This window comes from Euphorbia lathyris, chromosome 5 (assembly GCF_963576675.1).
Source record: "Euphorbia lathyris chromosome 5, ddEupLath1.1, whole genome shotgun sequence".
In the NCBI taxonomy this organism is placed as follows: Eukaryota; Viridiplantae; Streptophyta; class Magnoliopsida; order Malpighiales; family Euphorbiaceae; genus Euphorbia; species Euphorbia lathyris.
The window spans coordinates 3,749,876-3,763,556 of NC_088914.1; the positions used below are offsets into that span (position 1 = coordinate 3,749,876).

The 13,681-nt window shown below is 32.7% G+C and overlaps 1 protein-coding gene across 1 annotated transcript; it reads left to right on the top strand.

Annotated features, from left to right (window-relative positions):
• The first annotated feature begins 8,419 nt into the window (after positions 1 to 8,419).
• Positions 8,420 to 11,512, top strand: LOC136231148 (cytosolic sulfotransferase 15-like). Its single transcript, XM_066020440.1, has 2 exons — positions 8,420 to 8,492; positions 10,359 to 11,512. The coding sequence occupies exon 2, from the start codon at positions 10,402 to 10,404 to the stop codon at positions 11,407 to 11,409; it is 1,008 nt and encodes a 335-aa protein (XP_065876512.1). The 5' UTR covers positions 8,420 to 8,492; positions 10,359 to 10,401; the 3' UTR covers positions 11,410 to 11,512.
• Positions 11,513 to 13,681: the final 2,169 nt, after the last annotated feature.

A 13,681-nucleotide genomic window follows, 5' to 3' on the forward strand; every position in this document is an offset into this window, starting at 1 on the left:
AAAATACTTATTTTTACATGTAGTTTTACATAATGAATCGTGAAGATGAATTCACTCATGCAGAAGACGAGCTTTTATGCTCTGCTTATATGGAGATTACACAAGATCTGATTACGGGGACAAATCAAAATAGACAAGAAATGTGGAAACGAGTAGAAATTGCATATAATGGAAGGAAATAGATGAGTTGGGAGGAGAGAAACCGGAGATCATTAGAGTCCCGAGTAGGAAAAATTGAGAAGGCTATAAGAAAGTTCAAAGGATGCATCTGACAGATTGAATGGATGAGGATAAGTGGTGCATCTCCTCAAGATATAGTTAGTATTTCTTATTTCTTTAATCACGTTGTTTAAATTTGTAGGCATGATGAATCTTTCATAATAGTTTTTAATTTATTTCAGATGGAAAGAGAAAGAACACTGATGAAGACAGATATCAAATGGAAAACGGGGTTCAAATTTGATCATGTTTGGACTATGATGAAAGATTTTCCAAAATTTAATGATAATGTCCAAAAGGGTAAAAATAAATTGAGAAAGTCATAGTCTTCATTCTTATCGTCGGAGTCCGAGACTCCAACTTCTGAATTTCTAACACAACAATCACCAGGTCTGTCTGATTTTGAGTATTAACATCAATGAAAATAATTCCACATCAGGATCGGAAAGAGAATTAGGAGTTAAAAAGGCAAAACTTAAAAAGAAAAAAGAAACTCGATCAAAAGCAATAATGGAAAACACGAATGAAGAAGATCCAAAATTTTATGATTTGGTAGAAAGATCAATTCAATCTCGTGACAAAGCAAATCAAATTCGTGAAAAGAAAATGGAATTCTACATAATGTCGAAGATATCAATGCCATTGAAGATCCAGTTGAACGTGAATACTAGAAGCTAGAAAAACAAAAAGTTTTGCAAGCTAGGATTGCAGAACAATCTCAACCGTCTGAACCGCCTCCGCCATCCAACATGAACAACTTTAGTTATTTGAACAATCTTCAACCACCAAGCCATGAGTTACCAGATTATAATTTTTTCATGGAATAGATTAGTATTTTAATAGTCATGTTGTTATTTTATTTAAATTGTGTCTCTAGTATTATTGTTGTAACATGTTCCAAAAGTCATGTCGTTTTGTTTTAATCGTGTCGTGTTTAGGTTACTATTATTATTGTCGTTTTAAATTATATATTTGTAGTGTTATCTTAATTAATGTTATTTCAAATTGAACGTTATCTTAATTATCGTTAGTTTTACTATATGATTTTTTAAATATAACGTTATCTTAAAGTTCAAAGAACGTTATCTGCTCGTATTTCTGTGATGATTAACGGTTCTCCAAAGAGTTACTTTTCTTGTTCTAGAGGGGTTAGACAAGGGGACCCACTCTCTCCTCTTCTGTTTGACATTGCTGAGGACTTTTTCTCTCATTGGCTTACTAAGATGGTGAGGGAGGGTACTTATTCTCCTATGTATTATTCTGGTGGAAATTCTTTTCCCTCTCACCTTCTTTTTGCTGATAACATGCTCATTTTTGGAGTGGAATCCTTGAGCAATTTGCATGCTCTCAAGAATTTCTTCCTGCTATATGGACAGATCTCCGGTCAACTGGTTAGTTGGGACAAATCTGCTGTCTTTTTTGGTTCTCAGGTGAGTCCCTCGAGGAAGGTTCGTCTTGCTCACTGTTTTGGTATCCGTCTGGAGTCTCTCCCCTTCAGTTACTAAGGAGTCCCTATATTTAAAGGAGCTCCAAGAGCTTGTTATCTCAGTAGCCTTGCAGACAAATTTCTCTCTCAATTTAGCAAGTGGAAAGGTAGCTCTCTCTCCTTTACATGGCGTTTAACTCTAATTAAATCTGCTATTACTGGTTCTCTGGTTCACTCATTCTTGATATATTAGTCGCCAGTGGGTTTGTTGAATAAGCTCAATAGAAGTGTTAGGAATTTCCTTTGGACGAGTTGTGTTGATCAGAGGAAGTCAATCACGGTTCCCTGGCAAACTTGTTGCAAAAGTTTGGAGGATGGAGGTTTGGGCATTAAGGACTTTAGGATCTTTAACCAGGCTCTCTTGGGTAAGATGTGTTGGAAATTAATTCAAGGCACCAGTCTTGCTATTTCTCTGATGAAGTCTCGATTTCTGGCTGTCTCTGATTTGCCGAAAGCTTCCATTGCTCCGTCCTCGATTTGGTCTTCTTGTAAGTTTATTTATTCATCCATTTGGGACCAGACCTTTTGGTGGATTGGCCAGTCTTCAAAGCTCAATTTCTGGACAAATAGATGGATCATTCCATCAGTGGCAGACAAATTGGGTCTTGATAATGAGGATAAGCGTTCACGCTTTAATTCTGTTGATGATGTTTGGTTAATTCGGAATGGCTTGACTTAGGCACTCTTCCTTTGGTTGTTCAAGACAGTATTCGATCTATTCACAGGGGTAGAGATGATCTTGATTTCTGAGTTTGGCATTCCTCTATGAAAGGTATTTTCTTTGCCAAAGAGTACTATTCGATTATCAGTCCTAATTCCTCTTCGGTGGACTGGTATAAATTTGTTTCGAATGTTCACACTCCCCCTTCTCGTTCCTTCACTTTTTGGAGAGTTTTGCATGGCCGGGTTCCGACTCACGACCTCCTGCAGCATCTTGGATTCTCCTTTGCCTCTCGTTGTGTTCTATCTGATAGGGATGCTGAGTCCATTAACCACCTATTCATTAGCTGTTCTTTTGCAGGTTCTCTTTGGAGAGCCCTTGAGTTTCACTTTGACTGCTCTTTATCTTGTTATTCACAATTCATCGACTTCTTCAGCTCTCTTCGTAGCATTCATTTTGGCTCACAGGTGTCGATGATCTGGCATGTTGCCGCTATCACTTGCATCTGGCATTGCAGGAATGAAGCAATCTTTAAGGAAGTTTCTCCTTCTATTCAGCACTCGAAGATCACCCTCTTTCGAATGATTCGAGAGTCCTTTGCCACTTCTAAAGGTTTTTGCTCTTCACGGAGAGATGATGTTATCTTATCCCATCTTCTGGCTTCTCCTAGGCCGCCTCCAGCTCCCAACATTATTCCGGTCCATTGGTTTAAACCTCCTCCGGGATGGGTTAAAGTCAATGTGGACGGCTCTGCTTTTGGCACTCCAGGCGAGACAGGAGCGAGAGGTATTTTTCGCAACTATCGTGGATTTCCCAAAGGTTGTTTTGCATTTTCTACTCCTCCTTCTTTTGCTTACATGGCTGAATTGAGAGCCGTTATTTTTGCAATTGAACTTGCTTGGGAGAAAAATTGGCATCAGCTTTGGGTTGAGTCAGACTCAATGTACGTTGTTAATCTGCTTAGACATCGTTCCATGGATGTTCCTTGGAGTATTCGTCAAGAATGGTTGCATTGTCTACATTTGCTCTAGGATGAACATTATTTTTCCACACATCTTTAGGAAAGAAAATAGAGTTGTTGATGCACTGGCAAAGTTTAGAGTCTCTTCCTTAGTGATCAATTGGTGGCATTCAGCTCCTGCTTTTTGCCACAGGTTTATCAATGATGACATTTGTAGTATTTCTCACTTGCGTTTTTCTTGACTTTCCTAAACTTTTCTCCCCCCCTCTTTTTGTTTGTTCTCCTTCCTCTTCTCTTGTTCAAACACTCATTTTTCGTTTATTAATATATTACGGGTTTGTCAGTTCTTGTGCCACGGGTGCTCACCCCGCCCAAGTTCTGTCTCGTCCCAATTTCTATAAAAAAAATCATTTGCAATTTTATCCAAAATATACATTAATTTATAAAAAAAATATATACTACACAATATAATTATGGGTCAAGGTGCAAAAATACCCATAACGTTTTGAGTCAGGTGCAATTTTATCCCTAACATCTAAAATGGTGCAATTTTACCCCTAAAGAGCAATTTTACCTCTAACGTTTAAAATGGTACAATTTTATCCCTAATGTTTGTAGCCAAGAGTAATTTTACCCCTAACGTTGATGATTTGGGTCAATTTGAGAAATAATTTAATCTCAAATTATCAACGTTAGAGGAAAAATTACTCTTGGCTACAAACGTTAGGGATAAAATTGTACCATTTTAAACGTTAGAGGTAAAATTACTCCTAACCCAAACGTTATGGGTATTTTTACACCTTTTTTTTAAAGTAAAGGTTGGGTTACAGGCTAAGATCGGAATGCAAAGATCCCAACTAGGTTGGCATCTTCACAAAACCAAACAAAAACCTAGACCCGAATTTTATTAAAACGAGGAAAAAATGCAGGAGAAAAATTAAGAGAAACGAAATTGTTCTAAACAATACATATCATCAGAAATAAATCTATTGCAAAAAGCTGGTGCAGAATTCCACCAAACAATATGATCTGTTGTGACGCCAAATTTAGCCAATGCATCAGCCGTTCTATTTCCTTCGCGAAAAATATGAGTAACATTTAGATCCATAAAAGAACAATGCCGGAGACAAGTAATCCAATCCTATCGCAACGCCCATGGAACAACTAAAGAGCGCTTCCTAAGCAAATTTACTACATAAACAGAGTCGCATTCCACCCATAATTTGTGCCATCCTTTTTCCCAAGCAATCTGAATAGCAAAAATAACGGCTTTCAATTCGGAAATATGCGCAGAAGGGGTATCCACTCGAAACGCAAACAACCCCGAGCAAATCCTCGAGTAGTGCGAAACACCCCCCCTGCTCCCCCCATTTAACTAAAAATGGGTATTTTTACACCTTAATCCTATACTTTTTAATAACATTTAACTAAAAAATCTTTAAAATTAAACCTAAATTAACAAAATATTGTTTGAGAAAAACAAATTAAAAATTTTCATCAAAACATAAAAATTACAGAATTTTAAAATAATAATAATAAAAAAAAAAATTGTTAGTGAAACAGCCAACTTCAACCAAAAATGGTTAAAGTTGGCACTCCACGCCTCGTTGATGTGGAGAATTGGCTGTAGTTGGGGTGCCAACCACCGCCAATTAAGCAGCTCCAACTCTTATTTGGTGAGGATTTCCCTTTAGTGTTTAGGTTTAGATTAGTAGATTATGTGTCAATTTTGGATTGACACGAAACTGACACAAATTTTTTTGGATTGGTTTATAATTGACATGTTAACCTAAAAACGATACGAAATGACACGAATAAATTCTTGTTTAATTCTTTCATGTTTTTATATATCATTTTATTGATAAAGATAACACAATTATAATTATTATTTGAAAATATGATTCGTACCTCCTAATTTTCTTTCAACACATTATATATGACAATCTAACATGATATTAGCAGATTTTTCTATGATTAATGTTAACGCACGGATCTAAAAATGACATAAAGTATTTAAAATTAGTATCATATGTTTTTATATTTTTAAAAGTTATCATTAATATATATATATATATATATATATATATATATATATATATATATATATATATATGGGTAATTAATTTATTAGTCCCTATATTTTTAAAAACACATGGTAAGGTCCCTAACCTTTTTCTCAGTCAACTGTTTAGTCCTTCCGTCTGTTTGTTAGATTTTTTTACCGTTTATGAATTCGGAAATGACTAAATTACCCTTTACCATTTATCAGTCAAAAGCAATTCACACTTTTATGTCTTTCTCTCACAACTTGCGCTCACAAAAAAAATGGAGAAAGAATTGAATCTTTAACCCATAATCGAATCATTCATGCTCACTCTTCCTGTTTGAATTGAAGGTACAAATCGACTCAAATCTAACTCACTTACTCTTCCTGTTAGGATTGAATCTCTAACCCATGATCGAATCACTCATGCTTACTCTCAATGGTGAGTTTAATTTGACTCAAATCCAAATTGACTAACAGAATCTTCATAAGAGTCTAACGTGAGGGACTAAACAGTTCACCGAGAAAAACGTTAGGGACTAAACAATTCATCGAGAAAAAGGTTAGAGACCTTACCATGTGTTTTTGAAAATACAAGGACTAAACAATGTGTTTTGTCAAAATATAGGGACTAATAAATTAATTACCCTATATATATATAAAATAAAATTACATATAACTCGAAAACACGACACGAAATCAACACTAACCCGAACAGGTTAACCCGATTGTGACACGAAAGTTTTTGGGTTGAGTTTGGGTTTACTCTTTTTAACACGAATCCGAAAATGACACGACACGAACACGACTTGAACACGATAATTGTCAGGTCTAATTTTAATACTACATTGTTTAATCCTTAGCTTTTTTTTTGTTCAACAGTTTAATCCTTTATGGAGAGACTAAACTGTTTAATAATTCAAATATTTAAAGAATTAAAATATCGAATAAAACAAAAATTAAAGACTAAACAATGTATTATTAAAAATACGTAAACTGTAATAACTTATAAATTATTTACCCTAACATAAATATGGTAAATTACACCCATGGCTACTGAACTTTATCCATTTTAACATTGTGGCCACTAAACTTCAATTTTTAATGGTATTACACTTTTTAATATCGGTGGCCACTAAACTTTAACTAACTCCTCAAAATGACCGTTAACAACCTCAAAATGAAAATATTCAAGAATTAAAGTTGTCTAGAATGACATTACCATGAAACCATATTTTTTATTTTCCAAAATCATATTTTTGGAGCTTTCAAAATCACTCTCTCCTAACCAAACAACATCTAAATAACCTCAAAACAAAAAAATTCAAGAATTAAAGAATATCATCAAATCTTCGAATTTTTTATTTTGAGGCCGTCAACGGTCATTTTGAGGCGTTCAGTGACAATCGGTGTTAAAAAGTGTAAAGTTCAGTGAACTACTGTTAAGAATTAAAATTCACTGGTCATAATGTTAAAATGAATAAAATTCATTGGCCATGGGTGTAATTTACCCAACATAAATAAGATATATTTTCTTGAGAGACATAAATGAATAAGATATATTTGTATAATTGGTTATAAATAAGATATTAAAATATTTGTGGTGAAGCTTTTAGCCAGATGATTGAGAGCTTATCTGTGACCGTAGAAGTTATGGGTTCGAATCACATGAATGAGGTGGGTTGAAGGTTTTTCTTTCTTTTTAATGTAATCTTCATTTGTTTAATATAAATACATTGCGCACAATTTTTTTTTTTTTAAAATATTAAAATATTTATAGTTGTTGATTTGCCAATTTATATAGGTCCATCCTTTTCTATTATAGTCTTCCCCATTTATCATATGTCATCATTTATTTGTTGAGAGATCTTCTACTATATCTATATGAAAGTAATTGATGTTTAGCTAGAATTAGTGGAGGACCCACATGATATAGATCTCCCTACCGCATAAACTATCCCTATTATGAATAGTTTACTGACTGTTGGAACTATTTTTATTAAGGATGGTTTCGCTCCCATTGGAATGTCTGAAGTGACAGTTAAAAATTAATATTTATTAATTAAAAGTCTGTAATATATTTTTTAAGATTTATAATTTATAAATTGAAATTTAAAATTAAATTATAATATAAAATCATAATATATAAAAAATAATGATATATTAAGAATTAAATTTAGATATATGACTTAATTATAATTTTATATTTAATTATGATAATCGAATGAAAACATAGTATATTATTCAATGAAAGAATTTTTTTTAGAAAAACATCTGATTGATAGATGTGACATCCAACTTACAATATTTATAAAATAATAAAAAAATAGGGTAATTAATTTATTGGTCTCTATATTTTGACAAAACACATTGGTTAGTCTCTGTATTTTTAAAAACACATGGTAAAGTTCCTAACGTTTTTTTCGGTGAACTGTTTAGTCCCTAACGTTTTTCTCAGTAAACTGTTTAGTCCATGTTGTTAGACTCTCATAAAGATTCTGTTAGTCAATTTGGATTTGCGTTCTTCTTTTCCTTTATTTTCCTTTCCTTTAAACTCTAATGCATATGAAATTAACTTTGAATGTTCTTCCTCTTGATTTTCTTCTTAATCGTTCAAATTCGTAAGTATTGGGTCTGTTCTTTTTCTTTTTCTCCATGCAAATAGCTTCTTCTTCTAAATTGGATTTCCTCTTCTGAAGTTTGAAGGTAAATAGTAAAAGGTAATTTAGTCATTTTCGAAGTCATAAACGATAAAAAAATCTAACAAATAGACGGAAGGACTAAACAGATCACTGAGAAAAAGGTTAGGGATCTTACCATGTGTTTTTGAAAATACAGGGACTAAACAGTGTGTTTTATAATTAATTACCCTAATAAATAATTATAATAATAGTAATAATAATAAACAAGTTGATAATAGTGACGTGTAAATTAAATAAATTAAAATTCCAGCTATTAATCATCACCAATTAATTTTCATTTTTTTTTTTCAAACTTTCTTGCTATTTAAGCTGTGGATACTCTGTAAACTTTCACCCATTAACAAAAAGAAGCTTTCAACATTTCCCAAAATACCCTTCTTTTTCCGATCACTTGGTTCGAGGCTCATCACATCATTTTGGTGAATACTCTTCCAATTAAATGTTTTTTACATTTTTATAATTATTTCACGTGAGTGATACTAAATTACTATTAAATTACAGTATATATATGAGTTACTTTAAAAGAAAATATATGGTTTTACTGATTTACAAATAGTTGTCTGTGTTTTTTTGGGTTAAAAATAGAGGATTGATTTTTTTTTTATCTACAAATCAATGACATTTAGGTTGATATTGCCACTTGAACCGTTGATGAACCTCAAAATAAAAAATTCCAAGAATTGATGATACTAAACAAATTTAATTCTTGGAATTTTCTACTTTGAGGTCATCAACGGTCAAATTGACAACGTCATCCTAAAAATTCTTGATTTGTAAATGGAAAAAATTCTTAGTCACCGCCACATATATTATGTGGGTCTAAATAAAGTGTTGGTGATTTTTCTGATATTTTCTAATCACCGACAATATATGTTGGTAAATAGGACGGTAATAATTACCTACACAAGCTGAAAATCTGTAGGTGAATGTGTATGTGCTTTCTAACACATATATTCTATCGGTATTCTGATGCAAAATGTTGTCGTCAGATCCGTCGGAGATAGTGTTTTTTTTGGTAGCTCTGTTTTTAACAAAATAGGTTTTTTTTTTCAAAATTAACCTATATATATATATATATATATATATATATATATACATATATTCTAATTTTATTTGAATTTCACTATTGAATAATTGTAGCTAGATAATTCGATCTTTTTTATTGGCGAACTATAGAGAGTTACAGAGGGTCGGTCAACCCTCTGACTCAGAGATAAAAAAATTAGATGTACTAACAGATTTTACTGTCCTTAAACATAAAACTTGTGTCATTATTTTAGAAATTTGAGACAAATTTAACATCACTGACGGACTTGGGGACGGAATTTTCCGTCCGTGGTCTTAACCCCCATCCACCAAATTTTTTTGTGTGTTTCTTTTTGGCCATTGAACCTTTGTATTTGATTGTGGTTCGGTCTCCGATGTTGTTAAGTTCAAATAACCTATGTTTTTTTTAAAGTTATTTCTTTTGATCCATCTTGGCCTATTTGGTGGAGAGAGTTTTTGTGGAAAATTAAAAGTTTGGATCATATTTAGAGATTTCAGGAGTAGTATTTGGTGAAAAACGGTTTGAAAAAACACATTGGATTCAAACTGCTAATTTGATAAAAGCTAGTGAAATGAATTTTTTTAAACGGATGATTGAAATATTTATATTAAAAAGACTATTTTGCCTGTAATGGTTATCGTTACCTAATAAACATATGTTTTCTATTTTTTTTGTGTATTAATAAAGAGATAAAAATATTTTTATTGTTTTAAAAATATTTTGGATAAATAATTTATTGGTCCTTGAGTTTTGTGTATATTACATTAGTTAGTCTCTCTCTTTTTAGAAACACACCATAACTTTCCTGATTTTTAATAGAACTAACTACTTAGTTTAGCCATCCATAAAGTTTATATAAAATGATAATTTTACCATTTTATCACTAATTAATTTTCATATATGTTTACTGAAGTTTTATATAAATATAAGCATTAAAAGTAATATTAATTTTCAATTTTTTTTGTTAAGCCAGGCGTGAGCATGCAAAGCTCAGCTCCGCTTGGCTCTATTGCAGTCGTAATCTCAATATTAATGGTACTTGCTAAAAGAATTTCATTAAACTACATTAGAATTCGTTTCGATGATCTCATCGAACCGGTCCGTACGCACTTCTATCTAAAACTTAATAGTTAAAATAGATACAAAATTAAGATTTTATAACTAACAACTAACTAATCATATGCATAAAACACCTAATAATACGATATAAATCAAGCTCATATATTTTTTTTTTTAGTTTATCCTGTTTCTCCGTTCGAGGTTCGTCAGACACCTTTTAGATGGACAGACAAAACAAACTGGAGCAAGACCAGACCAAATTTTCCTCTTCTTTAATAGTAGTTGAAGATGTTGATAAAAAAATTAAAGAGATGCTTCCTTTTCTTCCCAAAACATTGGAAGGGACAATTAGTGAGTTGGTTTTTTATAATGGATTTTGGTGTCCAATATACTATCTTCCTGGTGTGATGTTCATCCAAAGATGCTTCCAAGCTCATGACAAAGACATTTTAGTTATCTCCAATCCAAAATCCGGAACTACTTGGCTTAAAGCTTTGACCTTTTCGATTGTTAATCGAACCCATTATACCCGTTTTAACACTCCGTTGCTTACTTCAAACCCTCACGATCTTGTTCCGTTCATTGATCACAATCTAACTCCTCCAAACCCTCTTACCACTACTATTGCATCTCGGTTATTAAGCTCGCACTTTCCTTTTTCAGCTTTGCCCGAATCTATTAAGGAATCGAAGTGTCGAATTGTTTACATTTGCCGCAACCCTTTTGATTCTGCAGTCTCTCTTTGGCACCATTGTCGTGAAATGGGGTTATACAAAGATGGTGAAATGCATATCGAGGATTTTTTTGATGTGTATTTTGAGGGAAGGGGTTGGTATGGACCCTACTGGGATCATGTGTTGGGGTACTGGAAAGAAAGTTTAGAGAATCCGAATAAGGTGTTGTTTTTAAAGTACGAAGATATGAAGGAAGATATTGTTTCTTGTTTGAAGAGAATAGCTGAGTTTATTGGTTATCCTTTTACTGAGGAGGAAGAGAGAGATGGAGCCATTCAAGAAATTACGGAAATCTCTAGTTTAAGCAACTTGAAGAACTTAGAGGTGAACAAAACAGGTTTATACTTATCCACATTCCCAAATAAGAACTATTTTAGGAAAGGTGAGGTGGGGAAATGGGTTGATCATATAAGCCCCTCGAAGAAGAAAATTCTTGAAAACGTGATGCATGAAAAATTGGATGGTTCTGGTTTATCTCTCAAACTCTCACTCTAGCTTTGCATACCAAATTACCAAGGTATTACCGTCTTCTTTTTCCGATGCTTTTTTTTTTGTGTGTTTTTGTGTTTGTGCGTTTTTCCATTATTCTTGTTTTTCATTTTTTTTCCACTTTTCTTGATTTTCATATTTTTTACATTTTTGTTTTTTTTTCATTTTTCTCGTTTTTATTGTTTTCTCGTCTTCTCGTTCTTTTTTCATTTTATGTCAATTGTAATAATAATGATTAATAATAATAATAATAATAATATAAGGGTTACATGTAATGTCAATTGTGCATGTTTTATCTTTAATGTCATTACATAAATTTGTAAGAAAAATTGAGTGATATATCTGTGATTACATTATCACATACATGATTTGGCTAACCAAATATGGTGATTGACTTCCATTATAATAGGTATTCCATTATAACGTCCATTATGACTTACTAAACGAGGGCTTAATGTTTAAAACCCTAATATCCAAATTTTAGGGAGCTGCGTTTTTCTGAGAGAGGAAGAAGAGAGGACGCTGCTAAACATAAATGAGAAATAAAATCCTAATATCCAAATTTTATACCCCGTTCTACATTATTCCGAACGTACCCCTACAAATCACATATTCCCCCCCCCCCCCCCCCATTTTATTAATTTGTGAATTCAACCCCCTTTCTCTAATGGTCGCGAACAAATCCCTCCATGTTTTAATTAGATCCCAGCCGTTTAAGTTAAGTTCAGTTAAGTCCGTACGAATTACAATTACCCTCCTCTAACTTGTTCCAATTTTAATTTGACTCCTCAAAACACTCTTTATTAAAAGTTCACATTTTATTTGGCACGTATGGGAGATGCGTAAAATAAAATTGGATTTTAATTCAATAAAATAGCGATTACGTGTATGTTATATGCATAATTTAAAATAATAAATAAAACTATCTAAAATGTTATTTCGAATCAATAAAAATAGTCTAAGTTATTTGAATCGATATGAAAATATAATTCAAATTTATAATATACTTAAAAAAAAACATTCCTCATTGAAATTCATATTTTTTTCAGCGTATATGTGATATACGTAAAACTAATTTTAACTCAATAAATATAATTATGTGTATGTTATACATGTAGGTCCAAATTATATTAAATCAATTCGAGATGTTATCTCGAATCAATAAAATTAACTAAATTAATTCGAATCAATATGAAAATGTCATTCGAATTCATCTGAAATATTCCTCATTGAAATTCATATTTTACTTATTGTATATGGGATATACGTAAGTGTAAAAATGAGATTTTAATTCGATACATGTATGTTATATACGTAATTCCAAATTAAAACAAACATAACCCAATAAGCCATGAAACACATAATATCACAATAGTACCGATACGTCGGGCGAGTTAGGGTGAGATCACGTCTCTTCCCTACACGTAACCGGAAAAACAAATTTCGATCTCTCTAAGGACCATCCTTATCAAAACTAAAATATACAGAGTCAATCCAAATATATAGGGCGACCAATCACGCCCGCACACATATTTCCAAGTGATGATTGGTGCCAACTCAAAAAAACTAAAAAACAAAACGAGGATCGAGCTGACCATGCTCCCCAACCTGAATACGAAAGCCAAGGCAGACCGGACAAGGCGAAGAAATAGTTTTTTAGGAGGTTGATCACAAAGGAAGATCCCTGAAGAAAATCCCAAATTAATTTCCCCAGTAGAGCAGTATTAAATCTGCTGGAATTTTTTATATTGAGACCCCTCTGATCAACACGGTTGCAATAGATTTTCCATGGAATCGATGCAACAGTCCAGAGAAAGTTCCTCATGCAACAGGCCGATTTAATTAATGTTAATCGAACATTGAATGATAAAGACGTTCCTTTCCATTTACTAAAATAAGACAGAAATAGAGGACCGAGAAACCGTGCTTTAGAGTAGATCCGGCAAAGCGACACACGACCCGATGACACGACACGAACACGACATGTTTTTTTAGTGTTAGTGTTTAGGGTTTTATGACACGACACGAAATGACACGTTAATTTTCGTGTCAACCAGAAAACACGAAATTGACCCGGAATTTAATTAAAGAAATTAAAAAAATTAAAAATTATAATAAACTAGGTTAAAAATAGACATGACTTTTCTTATTTATTAGAGTATAAATATAAAGAGTATAAAAAAAGCAGGTCAGGTCGTGTCGTGTTAGCATGTTAGGTCGTGTTAGCAGGTGAGATCGTGTCAATTTAATTGGTTGTGTAAAAAATTCGTGTCTGACA